At 37.7% G+C, this 16,555-nt stretch overlaps 1 protein-coding gene across 2 annotated transcripts in view; it reads right to left on the minus strand.

Annotated features, from left to right (window-relative positions):
* Positions 1–380: 380 nt before the first annotated feature.
* Positions 381–16,555, minus strand: part of tmem117 (transmembrane protein 117) — a 200,630-nt gene continuing 184,455 nt past the window's right edge. For both annotated transcript variants that reach the window (XM_061916756.1, XM_061916757.1), the window contains one exon: positions 381–16,190. In XM_061916756.1, the coding sequence (XP_061772740.1) occupies positions 15,553–16,190 (638 nt within the window). In that variant the 3' untranslated portion in view covers positions 381–15,552. The remainder of the gene's footprint in view (positions 16,191–16,555) is intronic.

Genomic DNA, 16,555 nt, shown 5'->3' on the forward strand with positions numbered 1-16,555 from the left:
GAAGTCTATCCGCCCTCTCAGCGTCAGTCAGAGTGAATCTTTGAAGCAGGAGATTCTTGAGGGCGGTGTACTTGCCGCTCTGTGGAGGGTCTCGCAACAGCTGCATAGCGCGGCGAGTAGTTTCCTTGTCAAGGGCTGTCACCACCAGATGATACCGAGAGTCGTCGCCGTCGATTCCCTGCAGGTTGAAAAGTGACTCAATGTGCTGGAACCAAGATGCTGGGTCGCTCTGCCAGAACTCTGGAAGTTTGCAGTTTGCTGGAGTCGCAGTTTGCTGGAGCTGGGGCGACATGGCCGACGAAGACACCTCTTCCGCGTGTGTGGCAAATGCAAGAAACAGAACGTTGTCTCTTCAATGTCTTTATTGTAGACTGCCAACATGAGAATCATCATAATACAACACAACATGCACTTTTTATGTGTTCTCCCAAAACGCAAAACCACACCCCTTCTCTGAGTATGAGCATGGTCTTGGTGCCCACCACAGTATATAATTAATAATGACAACCAGAGGGAAATTCATACATTATTGTGGACCTCAATGAAAACCAGTTTGACATCCCTGCTTTAAAGCCTCTTGTATTTCTGTAGAATATTGTCATGCCTGTAAATCAGGTTTATGTTTGGTCACGTTTTGTTTTGTTTTTTGACTCTTGCTTCACGTTTTGCACTTCCTGGTTTTGTTTGTTTCCATGCCAACCCATTAGTTTCCACCTGGTCCCCTTAGTCACGCCCCGATCCTCAGCCTCTCACACCTGGTTCTAATTACCACAGCAGTACTTAAGTCATTTGTTTTCCTTTCCTCGGCCCTGGCTTCTTTACCTACTGGACTGTGTTGAATAATCATGACTACGCACCTACCTTTCCTTGCTGGACCCTCATGCTTTGCCATGCTGTTTGTTTGACCACGCCACGTAAGACTTCTTTGTTTATAAGCCTCAGTGCTAGTTTTTGGTTTGCCTTGTGCCTTTTATACTATCTTCTGTTTATTTTGGAGATAGTATTGCCAATGTGCTGTTTTTGTTCTAAGTTTTAGCATAGATTATTATCCGCCATTGAGCGTGCTTTTTGTTTTGCCTTTTTGTATCATAGTGTATAAATAAAAACCATGTACTTACGTTCACGTCTTGCCCGTTTGAATCATCCTTTGCGTAGATGAAGCAAAATAAATTCATGTCACAGTCCTGACAAATATCTTCCTAATGTTTAGGCCACACGACTGAAATCTTTTTAGACAGTTATGCTAAAAAAAAACAAAGCATCGTAACGTTGTCGCACAAGCGTCCACAACGTACACACAATGACATGTGTAGCGTTAAACCAAATGTGCATTAAATAAACATGCATTTCCTGCCAAATTAAACATCCTCATAATATGATTGTGAATATGTACTTTATAGTTGATCGTAAAAAAAGCTTCTATGCCACAAAAATCAATATTTAATCAGCTATCTCCATCCTTTCATTCTTGCTGACCGCACATTATTTTTTTTTTCCAAATATAGTTGGGTATAAATGTATTCCGAATTATTATATCATTATAGTGTACGGTCGTGAACAGAGTGCATGTAATTTGGGTAAATGCAAAGGCAAATCCTATTATTGCACTTAAGTCTGAGTGATATATTTGTTATTAAATTAGACCACTTTCTTCCAAAGTGGTCCGCAATCTATGCAAATGGATCTTTTAGCTCCGAGCTCAAAAAGGACAAATGATTCAATATTATTCGTAATGCTTTAGTTTTGACTTAAAACACACTCGGTTTCTTTGATCGTGTTTAGAATAGAAAAATGACAGACATGAGGAGAAATGCTGCAGTTTTTAACGGGTTTTTCTTGCACACAAGGCCAATAATTCAAACATTTTTTGTACATTGGGAAACCATTTTTTATTGAAAAAAGGCAAATTTTGATATTAAAAAACTTTTTTTTTAATTATTTTGTTTATTTGTAGCTTAATTAATAAAAATACAATTGTTGAACAGAATAAACAAATGATTTGTTGGCTGTTCTTAGATTATTTATTCATTCTTTATATTTTATTTCCATTCATTTCCTACCGCTTATTCCCTTTTGGGGTCGCGGGGGGCGCTGGAGCCTATCTCAGCTACAATCGGGCGGAAGGCGGAGTACACTCTGGACAAGTCGCCACCTCACCGCAGATAGACAGACAACGTTCACACTCACATTCACACACTAGGGACCATTTATATGCGAATATGACAATAAAGTACATTTTATTCTATTTTAAATGTAAATCAATACAAAATGTATGTTTAATGCGAATGTTGTCCTTAAATATTTCAAATTTAAAAGCACAGCCTTTGGGAAAAAAAAGAACCTGGTTCAAATTTTTTAGACTATGTTCGAAACAATTATTTAACTTTTTAATTAAACGTATTCCATCCTTCAATTTTTCCACCGCTTGTCCCTTTTGGGGTCGCTGGAGTCCATCTCAGCGGCACTCGGGCGGAAGGCAGGGCACACCCTGGACAAGTCGACACACCATTGCAGTAATTAAACGTATTGAAACACAAAATATACAAAATAGTTGTTTTTTTTATCCCATATTTTGTTCCTATTATTGCACTTTAAGTTGGAGTCCTTAATCTCTTTATATGCGAATATAATGACGATAAATTCAATTTCTATTCTAAATGTAAATCAATAAAAATGTATGTTTAATACGAATATTGTCCTTTATTCTTTCAAATTAAAAGCACAGCCTTTGAAAAACGAACTCGGATCAATTTTTTTAGATTATGTTTGAAAAAAATATTTAATTTTTTTAATTAAACATATTGAAACACAAAATATGAAAAATAGTTTTTCAACATTTTTATCCCATAATTGTTCCTACTTTCGCACCTTAAATTGGAGTCCTTAATCTCGTTATATGTGAATATAACGACAATAAAGTCCATTCTATTGTATTCAAAATGTAAATAAAAAAAAATGTATATGTTTAATGCGAATGTTGTCCCTTATTCTTTCAAATTAAAAGCACAGCCTTTGAAAAAAAAAATAAACCGGTTCAATTTTTTTAGACTATGTTCGAAACAATTATTGTATTTTGTATTTAAACATATTGAAACAAAATATGCAAAATTAAATTTATTTTTAATTCTTATCCCATATTTGTTCCTACAACCGCACCTTAAATTGGAGTCCTTAATCTCGTTAAATGCGAATATAACAACTATAAAGTACATTGTATTCTATTGTAAATGTAAATCAATAAAAACATGTATAGGTTTAATGCGAATGTTGTCCCTTATTCTTTCAAATTAAAAGCACAGCCTTTGAAAAAAAAAAAATAACCCGGTTCAATTTTTTTAGACTGTTCGAAACAATTATTTTATTTTGTAATTAAACATATTGAAACAAAATATGCAAAATTAAATTTATTTTTTATTTTTATCCCACATTTGTTCCTACAACCGCATCTTAAATTGGAGTCCTTAATCTCGTTATATGCGAATATAACAACTATAAAGTACATTGTATTCTATTCTAAATGTAAATCAATAAGAAATGTATATGTTTAATGCGAATTTTGTCCTTTATTCTTTCAAATTAAAAGCACAGCCTTTGAAAAAAAAAAAAAAGAACCCGGTTCAATTTTTTTTAATTATATTTGAAACAATTGTTTTTTTTAAACGTATTGAAACACTAAATATGCAAAATAGTTGTTTTTTTTAATCCCATAATTGTTACTACTACCGCACCTTAAATTGGAGTCCTTAATCTCGTTATATGCGAATATAATGATGATAAATTCTATTCTAAATGTTAATCAATAAAAATGTATATGTTTAATACGAATGTTGTCCTTTATTCTTTCAAATTAAAAGCACAGACTTTGAAAAAAAGAACACGGATCAATCTTTTTAGGCTATTTTCGAAAAAATTATTTTATATTTTCAATTAAACATATGGAAACACAAAATATGCAAAATAGTTTCATTTTATTTTAATCCCATATTTGTACCTACAACCGCACCTTAAATTGGAGTCCTTAATCCCGTTATATGCGAATACAACGACAATTAAGTCCATTCTATTCTAAATGTAAATCAATAAAAATGTAGTATGTTCAATGCGAATGTTGTCCTTTATTCTTTCAAATTAAAAGCACAGCCTTTGAAAAAAAAAAAAGAACCCGGTTCATTTTTTTTTAGATTATGTTCAAAACAATTATTTTATAATAAATAAATAAATGGGTTGTACTTGTATAGCGCTTTTCTACCTTCAAGGTACTCAAAGCGCTTTGACATTACTTCCACATTTACCCATTCACACACACATTCACACACTGATGGAGGGAGCTGCCATGCAAGGCGCCAACCAGCACCCATCAGGAGCAAGGGTGAAGTGTCTTGCTCAGGACACAACGGACGTGACGAGGTTGGTACTAGGTGGGATTTGAACCAGGGACCCTCGGGTTGCGCACGGCCACTATCCCACTGCGCCACGCCGTCCCTATTATTTTTAAACGTATTGAAACACAAAATATGCAAAATATTATTTTTTTATTTTTATCCCACATGTGTTCCTACTTCCGCACCTTAAGTTATGTTTTATTTATTCTGCAATATGTTTTTATAGTAGGATCCCTTTTAAGGACTAACTGGAAATTAAGAATGTCATTTTGATATCGGTGTCTTTTGTGTTTCACAAAATACATGTTTATTGTTTAAAGGGGAACTTTGAATTTGTCCTATAATTCACATTCCTTATGTGAGACAATAACACAAACGTTCTCTTTTTTGTGTATACTAAATAAATTAAAAAATGCAAGCAAGAGGTGACCAACAATGTAGCCAATTTGAGTCCTCTATTCCACCCATAAAAAAACCATACAAAAATCTACCATCATTATTTCAGTACTTGTATATTAACTAAGTATTAGCTACATAATATAAGAGCTAATGCAGAGGAACTATTTTCTTAAACATGGCGCTTTGTTTGTACTGCAGCTACTGACATAATTTGCAGCTGCTGCTGCATCGCCTCTGAGTTGGTAAAAGTTTCTACGAGATTATAAATCGTGCCTCTCTCTTGTATAGGAGAAGGTTGCGGCCATAAACCAAAATGTTAGACTTTGAAATTACATGGAGACCCGAAGATGTGGCAAAATGGATAGAATAGAATAGAAAGTACTTTATTGATCCCTGGGGGAAATTCAGCAACACAGTTCGCTCACAATAGACAATAATAGTAATAATAATAATAATAAATAATTAACTTTATATCACATATTATATATATAATATATAATGCTTGTTCTCTCTCAGCAGTTTCTACCTGAGTAGCAAGGATTCATCATCTAAACGGGGAACACAAGTTTTGTGCTGAAAGATATAAACATCCCATCAGTCGGCATCCCAGTGACAGCGGACATTGTACAGTAAGTGATTGTTTTACTATGTTTGCAGTTTGTGTTTCTTGTTTTCGCACTTCGCAATAGTACTAGATGGACTGCAAATTACTTGCTACTTGTAAAGGCTTAACCCTTTGATGCGTAACACGGGTCAAACGTGACCCAACTAAGTTTTTATAATCTGTTTCTTTGCAATAATTGAATGTAATCTTTCAGTATTCCAGGTATTCCTCAATTAACTTGTTTTTGGTCATTAAAATTGTTATTTTATTTTTTCTCTTCATACATGTTAGACACGCTCGACATCCATTGCTTTCGGTCCCCTAAAGGGGGGGAGTTGCCCACATATGTGGTCCTCTCCAAGGTTCTCATTGTCCTCATTGTCACCGACGTCCCACGGGGTGTGAGTTTTCCTTGCCCTTATGTGGGCCTACCGAGGATGTCGTAGTTGTTTGTGTTGTGGTTTGTGCAGCCCTTTGAGACACTAGTGATTTAGGGCTATATGAATAAACGTTGATTGATTGATTGATACTTTTTGAATAAAAAATATTTTTGTATTACTACTACCCTTCCAATGCACATGGGTCGAAAATTACCCACATCTATTTTCTATGTTATTTCATGTTAGCCTGAGCATTGCTTTGCTATATATTTCAAATAAATGTATTGTATCGTTTACTATCACATGTATTCAGTAAATATCATGTTTTTGTTGGGCTAAAATCATAATTGTTATGTTTCCTTTCTTACTCTATGAACAAGCACAGCTTTTGTGTTCATACATCAACTTCCTTTTGAATTTGAGCATGTTTGCAATTAGGAATGTATTTGGTGCGGACAACTGCTCACATGACACATTTTTCTACACAACACCTTTGAACATCTGATAAGTAAGTAAGTTATTTTACAATTGTTCTACCTAAGAAAACATTTGATGCCTTGTGAAAGGGTTGGCATAATTTAGTCCATCACTTGTCAGAAAGGGAAATATTTGCAATACCTAATTGTTATAAAGCACACTGTTTACATTAAACATGCTTCACTGATTCAAGTATTTGTCGAGCGCCATTTTGTCCTACTAATTTTGGCGGTCCTTGAACTCATGGTAGTTTGTTTACATGTATAACTTTCTCCGACTTTCTAAGACTTGTTTTTTGCCACTACTTTTTCCGTCTCATTTTGTCCACCAAACTTAAACGGTGTCCATGACTGCTCAAAGGTGAGTTTTGTTGACGTTATTGACTTGTGTGGAGTGATAATCAGACATATTTGGTCACTGCAGGACTGCAAGCTAATCGATGCTAACATGCTATTTAGGCTAGCTATATGTACATATTGCATCATTATGCCTCATTTGTAGCTATATTTGAGCTCATTTGGTTTCCTTTAAGTCCTCTTGAATCAATTTATATCTCATGACACACTATCTGTATGTAATATGGCTTTTATTTTTTTGCGGCTCCAAACATAATTGTTTTTGGACTTTTGGTCCAATGTGGCTCTTTCAACATTTTAGGTTGCTGACCTATCTTATAGTGCATGAAATGTTATAAGTGTGTGCAGGCTTCATAAAGAGTTCTCATGAATAAAATTGTGTCCCTAGTTCCTGGAAATTCACTTAACCCAGGTGTGCCCCTACTTTTCAATTGACCAAGTCGAGGGGATCTACCTCATTCATATATATATTTTATATTCATCTATTTATGAAAGAAACGTTTTTGTTAAGAAGTTAAAGGCCTACTGAAATGAGATTTTCTTATTTAAACGGGGATAGCAGGTCCGTTCTGTGTCGTACTTGATCATTTCGCGATATTGCCATATTTTTGCTGAAAGGATTTAGTAGAGAACATCGACGATAAAGTTCGCAACTTTTGGTCGCTAATAAAAAAGCCTTGCCTGTACCGGAAGTAGCAGACAATGTGCGCGTGACGTCACTGGTTGTGGAGCTCCTCACATCCTCACATTGTTTACAATCATGGCCACCAGCAGCGAGAGCGATTCGGACCGAGAAAGCGATGATTTTCCCATTAATTTCAGCGAGGAGGAAAGATTCGTGGATGAGGATAGTGAGAGTGAAGGACTAGAGAAAAAAAAGGCGAGGGCAGTGGGAGCGATTCAAATGTTATTAGACACATTTACTAGGATAATTCTGGAAAATCTTATCTGCTTATTGTGTTACTAGTGAGATTATATGGTACATGAAAGTCGGAGGGGTGTGGTGACCGCCTTTGCTGCAGGAGGACGCAAGCTCCGCTCAAAACTACGGTAAGAGCCGACTTATTACCACCATTTTCTCACCGAAACCTGCCGGTTGACATGTGGTCGGGAACCATGTTCGCTTGAACGCTCTGTTCCATAGTACAGCTTCACCTTCGGGAATGTAAACAAGGAAACACCGGCTGTTTGTGTTGCTAAAGGCAGCTGCAATACACCGCTTCCCACCTACGTCTTTCTTCTTTGATTTCTCCATTATTAATTGAACTAATTGCGAAAGATTCAGCAACACAGATGTCCAGAATACTGTGTAATTATGCGATTAAAGCAGACGACTTTTAGCCGTGAGCAGTGCTGGAAGAACATGTCCGCCACAACCGGTGATACTTCGCGGGAAATTTAAAATTGCAATTTAGTAAACTAAAAAGGCCGTATTGGCATGTGTTGCAATGTTAAGATTTAATTTATCATTGATGTATAAACTGACTGCGTGGTCGGTAGGGTTGGGTATTGTTTGAATTCAAACAATTCCGATTCTTTGTTTTGATTCCGATTCCTGACGATTCTCGATTCCAATTCTTTCTTTAAAAAAATAAAAAATAAATAAAAAAGGCAGGGTCAAAAAAAAGTTTAGGATATTTTAAATGAGCTAGCTAACCTACAGTCTTTCTGAATGAAATAGTCTGACATTTTTCCATCAATTTTAATTATATTAACTTATGAACTTTACTATAAATTCCTCACAGTGCTGTTTTCAACTAGAATATAAATATCAAATCTATGAACTTGAATATAAATATTATAAATTATGAATACATTTTCACCGGGGTACACTTTCATCAAGAGAGCTTTATTTTTGAAAACCTCATGTAAACACATTTACACACACGTGTTTGATGCTGCAGGTACTTAAACATGTTACCGTGCTCCCACTGATGGGCTAACCTGGTGCAGAAAAGCAAATAAACAATAAGAAACAACTTGCAAAACCTAGTCAAGATCAGCAGCAGGTACAGTATAACATCAGAGACAGTTCTTGTTTAGGAAAATGACCATATCCGCCTTCTCAGGCAGGATGCGTGAGCGTTCTGGACTGATAGTGTCTCCTGTCGAAGACGGGACACGCATTTATTTGTACTCCATGAACTTGGAGGTGCTTCATCATGTTCGACGTGCACCCTCCTAAGCACGAAACAGTCCTGTCGCACGTGTTACATTTCGCCGATATTTCATTTTTTTTTGTAAAATAAAGCCACACTTTCGACCGTCGACGCCCGCTATCCATGCTTGACTGACTCGCTTGGCTACATAGGCTCGGCTATGCTAACACTTCCGGCGGACTTATTATTTTTTTCCGGTCGGCGGACTGGGTATCGAAACTAGGAATCGAAATTTTAACTTTTGAACGATTCCAGGAGAATCGGAAAGTTAGTCCCGGTTCCAATCGATACTCGATACCCAACCCTAGTGGTCGGTAGTAGTGGGTTTCAGTAGGCCTTTAAAGGTGTTTGATGATCATACAAGCATGTTTAACACATATAGATTCCTTTCTTTCATTAAAGGGGAACATTATCACAATTTCAAAAGGGTTAAAAACAATAAAAATCAGTTCCCAGTGGCTCGTTGTCTTTTTTTAAGTTTTTTTCAAAATTTTACCGGTCCCGAAATATCCCTAAATAAAGCTTTAAAGTGCCCTATTTTCGCTATCTTCGAAACCACTATCCGTTTCCCTGTGACGTCATACAGTGCTGCCAATACAAACAACATGGCGGTTACCACAGCAAGATATAGCGACATTAGCTCGGATTCAGACTCGGATTTCAGCGGCTTAAGCGATTCAACAGATTACGCATGTATTGAAACAGATGGTTGGAGTATGGAGGCAGATAGCGAAAACGAAATTGAAAAAAAATTGAAGCTATTGAGCGAATAGCTATTGACTCTATTCGGCCATAGCGTGGGTTTACCTAATGAAGTGGCCCATAGCATGGCTGCCTTATTAGCACCGCCGGTAAAATGTGCAGACCAAACGATCAGGACTTTCGCATCTTGTGACACTGGAGCAACTTAAATCAGTCGATTGGTAAGTGTTTGTTTCGCATTAAATGTGAGTATGTAGTTTCAAATTTACATACAGCTAGTGTTAATAGCATGTTAGCATCGATTAGCGTAGCATGTTAGCATCGATTAGCTGGCAGTCATGCCGTGACCAAATATGTCTGATTAGCACATAAGTCAACAACATCAACAAAACTCACCTTTGTGATCTCGTTGACTTAATCGTTGTAAATGCATCTGCAGGTTATCCATACATCTCTGCGCCATGTCTGTCTTAGCATCGCCGGTCAAATGTGTAGACACTTTGGTACATTCAATGGGGGTCTGGCGGCAGATTTCTTGCCAGTGGTGCAACTTGAATCCCTCCCTGTTAGTGTTGTTACACCCTCCGACAACACACCGACGAGACATGATGTCTCCAAGGTTCCAAAAAATAGTCGAAAAAACGGAAAATAACAGAGCTGAGACCCGGTGTTTGTAATGTGAAAATGAATATGGCTGGTGTGTTACCTCGGTGACGTCACGTTCTGACGTCATCGCTAAAAGACTGATAAACAGAAAGGCGTTTAATTCGACAAAATTTACCTATTTGGAGTTCGGAAATCGGTTAAAAAAATACATGGGTCTTTTTTCTGCAACATCAAGGTATATTGACGCTTGCATAGGTTTGGTGATAATGTTCCCCTTTTAAGAGAAGAATATAAGTTGGTGTATGACCTGATTCTGATGACTTGCATTGATTGTTGATAACTTCCACATTTTTAAATGGAGGAGAAAAAAAGTCCTCCTTTCTGTCCAATTCCACATGAAAGTGGTCGGTTTTTGGCATCTTATTTGTTCAGCTTCCATACTCCTTTTTATACACTTTACAAGAAATGGCGGCAAACTCCGTAGCTTGCTAGCTTGTTAAAGCCAGCTTTCTGAGACTCTTACCGGATTTTTTGGACTATAAGTCCCTCCGGAGTATAAGTCACATTTTTGGGGGGAATTTATTTGATAAAACCCAACACCAAGAATAGACATTTGAAAGGCAGTTTAAAATAAACAAAGAATAGTGAAAAACAGGCTGAATAAGTGTACGTTATAAGACTGAGAAGGTGCCTGGTATGTAAATGTAACATTTTATGGTAAGAGTCATTCAAATAACTATAACACATGCTATACTTTAACCAAACAATCTGTCACTCCTAATCAATATATCCCATGAAATATTCTTCCTCTGTGTCGCCTCTGGTATGCGTCCCGCTAGCGTCCTTTCTTTCTGCTGCTTGATTGCTGTTCTTTGCAGCATATTTCACTACGTCTAGCTTGTAATCTGCATTATATGATTTCCTTTTCGGTGGCCTTTCAGTTCAGTCCTTCTCAGTTTTTATAAGTTACTGCCAATGTTGATGTGATCTATTTTAATAGCTCCGGCAGTAGCTAATAGCACAGGGGTCACCAACCTTTTTGAAACCAAGAGCTACTTCTTGGGTACTGATTAATGCGAAGGGCTACCAGTTTGATACACACTTAAATAAATTGCCAGAAATAGCCAATTTGCTCAATTTACCTTTAATAAATAAATCTATATATATGAAAAAAATGGGTATTTCTGTCTGTCATTCCGTCGTACATTTTTTTTACTTTTACGGAAGGTTTTTTGTAGAGAATAAATGATGAAAAAAACACTAAATTGAACGGTTTAAAAGAGGAGAAAACACGAAAAAAATTAAAATTAAATTTTGAAACAGTTTATCTTCAATTTTGACTCTATAAAATTCAAAATTCAACCGAAAAAAAGAAGAGAAAAACTAGCTAGCTTGAATCTTTTAAAAAAAATAAAACAAATAATTTATTGAACATCATTAGTAATTTTTCCTGATTAAGATTAATTTTAGAATTTTGATGACTTGTTTTATCCATCCATCCATTTTCTACCGCTTATTCCCTTTCGGGGTCGCGGGTGGCGCCGGCGCCTATCTCAGCTACAATCGGGCGGAAGGCGGGGTACACTTGACTTGTTTTAAATAGTTTAAAATCCAGTCTGCACTTTGTTAGAATATATAACAAATTGGACCGAGCTATATTTCTAACAAAGACAAATCATTATTTCTTCTAAATTTTCCAGAACAAAAAATTGAAAATAAATTTAAAAGACTCTGAAATAAGATTTAAATTTGATTGTAAAGATTTTCTAGATTTGCCAGAATAGTTTTTTTGAATTTTAATCATAAGTTTGAAGAAATATTTCACAAATATTCTTCGTCAAAAAAACAAAAGCTAAAATGAAGAGTTCAATTAAAATGTATTTATTTTTCTTTACAATAAAAAAAAAACAACTTGAACATTGATTTAAATTGTCAGGAAAAAAGAGGAAGGAATTTAAAAGGTAAAAAGGTGTATGTGTTTAAAAATCCTAAAATAATTTTTAAGGTTGTATTTTTTCTCTAAAATTGTCTTTCTGAAAGTTACAAGAAGCAAAGTAAATAAAATAAATGAATTTATTTAAACAAATTAAGACCAAGTCTTTAAAATATTTTCTTGGATTTTCAAATTCTATTTGAGTTATGTTTCTCCTAAAATTAAAAACGTCGAGCAAAGTGAGACCAGCTTGCTAGTAAATAAATACAATTTTAAAAATTGAAGCAGCTCACTGGTAAGTGCTGCAATTTGACCTATTTTTTGAACAGGCCAGCGGGCGACTCACCTGGTCCTTACGGGCGACCTGGTGCCTGCGGGCACCGCGTTAGTGACCCCTGCTATAGCATATCATGACCCACAATGCAGTTCTGCCATGACCCGCCCCCGCCAAATTCTTATTGGCTGGCGTGTATTTGATGATTGCGGACATTTTCTTCATCGCTCACGCGAATTAGATAAATAATATTATTTGATATTTTACGGTAATGTGTTAATAATTTCACACAGTCCCACAGTCGGTCCGGAGAATATGTTGCATTCCAGCCAAACTATGAAAAAAACGTCGACTTATAGTCTGAAAAATACGGTATTTTGTTAGCGCAGGCAGGATGGAGCAGCGCTTTTATTGTGAAGACAGGAACTGTGCAGTCTGTCTTTAGAGTTTTGACGGCAGGTACGGCGCAACAGTCTGTTGAAATAAAGTGTTTCTCGCCTTCCTGTCGGTTGATTTTTCTTAACGATCTGGCAGCAGCCAGCGTCATCTCACAAGACCCTCGGGTGCCGTGAATGTCAATCAAGTGGCGGAAGTGACATCATTGTGAGGATTGATGATCGCTAATTTTTAGGTCTATTTTTTCAATGCCAGGCTGGTGATCGACTGACACACCCGCCGCCATCGACCGGTAGCTCGCGATCGACGTAACGGGCACCCCTGACCTAAGGTAACCCCTGCGATAATCGAAAGAACGCTTTTGGAAAAAATGTGTCAGTTTTCAACCTTATCCTGACTTGTTGGAATGTTAAGTAATTTTCATCTCTATTACATTTAAGGAGTTCATTTATAAAAAAAACTAAAAACTTTTGAATTACTACCAGAATTTTACTGATCAAGTTGTAAGGTGACAGGTCTCTTTTTATTGACTCTCATATACAGTACAGTCCAAAAGTTTTTGGACACACTTTCTCATTCACAACACAACTGATGGTCCCATCCCCAAGGGTAAAAGCAAGAAATTCCACTAATCAACCCCGATAAAGCACTCCTGTGAAGTAAAAACCATTTCAGGTGACTACCTCTTGAAGTTCATTAAGAGAATGCCAAGTGTGTGCAAAACGGTAATCAGAGCAAAGGGCGGCAATTTTGAAGGAACTAGAATACAAACCCCGTTTCCATATGAGTCGCGAAATTGTGTTAAATGTAAATATAAACGGAATACAATGATTTGCAAATCATTTCAACCCATATTCTTTTGAATATGCTACAAAGACAACATATTTGATGTTCAAACTGATAAACATTTTTTTTGTTGCAAATAATCATTAACTTTGGAATTTGATGCCAGCGACACGTGACAAAGAAGTTGGGAAAGGTGGCAATAAATACTGATAAAGTTGAGGAATGCTCATCAAACACTTATATGGAACATCCCACAGGTGTGCAGGCTAATTGGGAACAGGTGGGTGCCATGATTGGGTATAAAAACAGCTTCCATGAAGTGCTAAGTCATTCACAAACAAGGATGGGGCGAGTGTCAGCAATTTATAAGCAAATTGTCGAACAGTTTTAGAACAACATTTCTCAACGAGCTATTGCAAGGAATTTAGGAATTTTACCATCTACGGTCCGTAAAATCATCAAAAGGTTCAGAGAATCTGGACAAATCATTGCACGTAAGCGATGATATTACAGACCTTTGATCCTTCAGGCGGTACTGCATCAAAAAACGACATCAGTGTGTAAAGGATATCACCACATGGGCTCAGGAACACTTTATAAAACCACTGTCAGTAACTACAGATGGTCGCTACATCTATAGGTGCAAGTTAAAACTCTACTATGCAAAACGAAAGCCATTTATCAACAACACAAAGGGATGCCGCTGGCTTCGCTGGGCCCGAGCTCATCTAGGATGGACTGATGAAAAGTGGAAAGGTGTTCTGTGGTCTGACGAGTCCACATTTCAAATTATATTTGTAAACTGTGGATGTGGTGTCCTCCGGAAAAAAGAGGAAAATAACCATCAGGATTGTTATAGGCGCAAAGTTCAAAAGCCAGCATCTGTGATGGTATAGGGGTGTATTAGTGCCCAAGGCATGGGTAACTTACACATCTGTGAAAGCACCATTAATGCTGAAAGGTCCATACAGGTTTTGGAGCAAAATATGTTGTAATCCAGGCAACATCATCATGGACGCCCCTGCTTATTTCAGCAAAACAGTGCGAAGCCACATGTTACATCAGCGTGGCTTCGTCGTAAAAGAGTATGGGTACTTTCCTGGCCCGCCTGCAGTCCATACATTTCTCCCATCGAAAATGTGTGGCGCATTATGAAGCATAAAATACGACAACAAGACCCCGGACTGTTGAAGGACTGAAGCTCTACATAAAGCAAGAATGGTAAAGAATTCCACTTTCAAAGCTTCAACAATTAGTTTCCTTAGTTCCCAAACGTTTATCGAGTGGTGTTAAAAGAAAAGGTGATATAACACAGTGGTGAACATGCCCTTTCCCAACTACTTTGGCGCGTTAATTATTATTTGAAAAAAAAAAAAGTTTGAACATCAAATATCTTGATTGTGTAGTGCATTCAACTGAATATGGGTTGAAAAGGATTTGCAAATCATTGTATTCCGTTTACATTTACATCTAACACAATTTCCCAACCCATATGGAAAAGGGGTTTGTACAAAACCGGTTTTTGGTATAATCACCTTTTTTTGTTAAGTACAGAACCCCACATGTGTTCATTCATAGTTTTGATGCCTTCAGTGACAATCTACAATGTAAATAGTCATGAAAATAAAGAAAACCCATTAAATGAGAAGGTGTGTTCAAGCTTTTGGCCTGTTCTGTATTCTGGACTGTTCTTCCGCCAATGATAAGGAGTCTGCTTCTATTTAGTAACAAACAGTATATTTAAGACGTGTGTGGACTCGTAGTGATTTCAAGTGTTGTTGCTTTAAGTACAAATGTTTGTAAACACGTCTAGGAAATGATTACACCCAAGAAGGATACAATAATATAAATGCAGCAGGTCATAAATAGTGTATGTGTGTTATCACACAAGCATAATTAGACTGTGTATGAAATTTCAAGGCACAACCGTCGCCTCCTGATAGGGTCAAGGGATCCGGAACAGGCCTCGATGAAAGGCACCAAAGTAGATGAGAACTTAAGAAAGGCGAGTACCTTACCAACATTCCCGCTATTTATAGTCTGAATAGGTTTGCTTAGAGGGGGACAAGGAAATGCTACATGTCTCTCAGGTCAAAGATCAGGATTCGGGTGCGTGTGTGTTAGGGTCAGAAAAGACGTCCAGTTCTTCCTGAGCCACGTTGTCAATCACAACGCTCGGGTTCGTCTCTTGGGTTTCCGCCGTAATCGTTGCGTCCGGCGAGAGCAGCACCGGCATCCCCAGTAGTTTGAGGCTATTAATCACGGCGCTGTCCGTCTCCTCAGGGGTGACGCCCATCTCCTTGCTGCACGCCGATGGGGACTTCCTCTGGATCCTCTTATAGCTTTTGTCCTTGTTTTGGTTTTGGAAGTTCTCGCTTTTCTGGAAGCGCCCCAACAACGAGATGAACGAGCCAAAGAGGACGAACGCCCCCAGGGTTGGGATGAAGGCCATGAACTTGGTGTTCATGCCGTGGCCGATGTAGCGGCTGTACATCAAAAGGTCTCCCTCCGTGTAGCTGCGGTTGGTGGCAGGATCCACATTGTCGGAGCGCCAGGTAAAGGTCAGCGTGCTGATATTGAGATTATTGAGCGTGTCGGCGTCGTACACGATGTAGATCCTGTCGCCGGGCCCCACATACTGACCATACTCGAAGGGCGAGTAGAAGATCTGGTTCTTCCACATGTTGAGGTCCAAAATGAGGACTAGGAAGATGATACCGTAGTTGAACCACTTGCCTGTCAGGAGACACAAGACGGAGTCATCTTAAAATGACAACACTGGCGTGTACTCACAGGCCGTTAATGGGAGGGAGGCAATAATTAAAGCTACCGTATTTCCTTGAATAGCCGCCGGGGCGCTAATTAATTTAAAACCTCTTCTCACTCCTGCGCTTATTCAAGGCATACGGTTAAAAGTAAGCAGGCGCTAATAAATTTAAACCTCTTCTCACCCCTGCGCTTACCAATGGCATGCAGTAAAAATTTGAGTGTGATATAACAAAATAAATTAAAAATACATAATTATTCTGCGGCCACGGCCCGGTGTTTGAGTGTCACTGCTCTACAACATGTCATCGCGCCCATCTTTACACCATGCTCTC

This window comes from Nerophis ophidion, linkage group LG12 (genome assembly GCF_033978795.1).
Source record: "Nerophis ophidion isolate RoL-2023_Sa linkage group LG12, RoL_Noph_v1.0, whole genome shotgun sequence".
Taxonomy (NCBI): domain Eukaryota; kingdom Metazoa; phylum Chordata; class Actinopteri; order Syngnathiformes; family Syngnathidae; genus Nerophis; species Nerophis ophidion.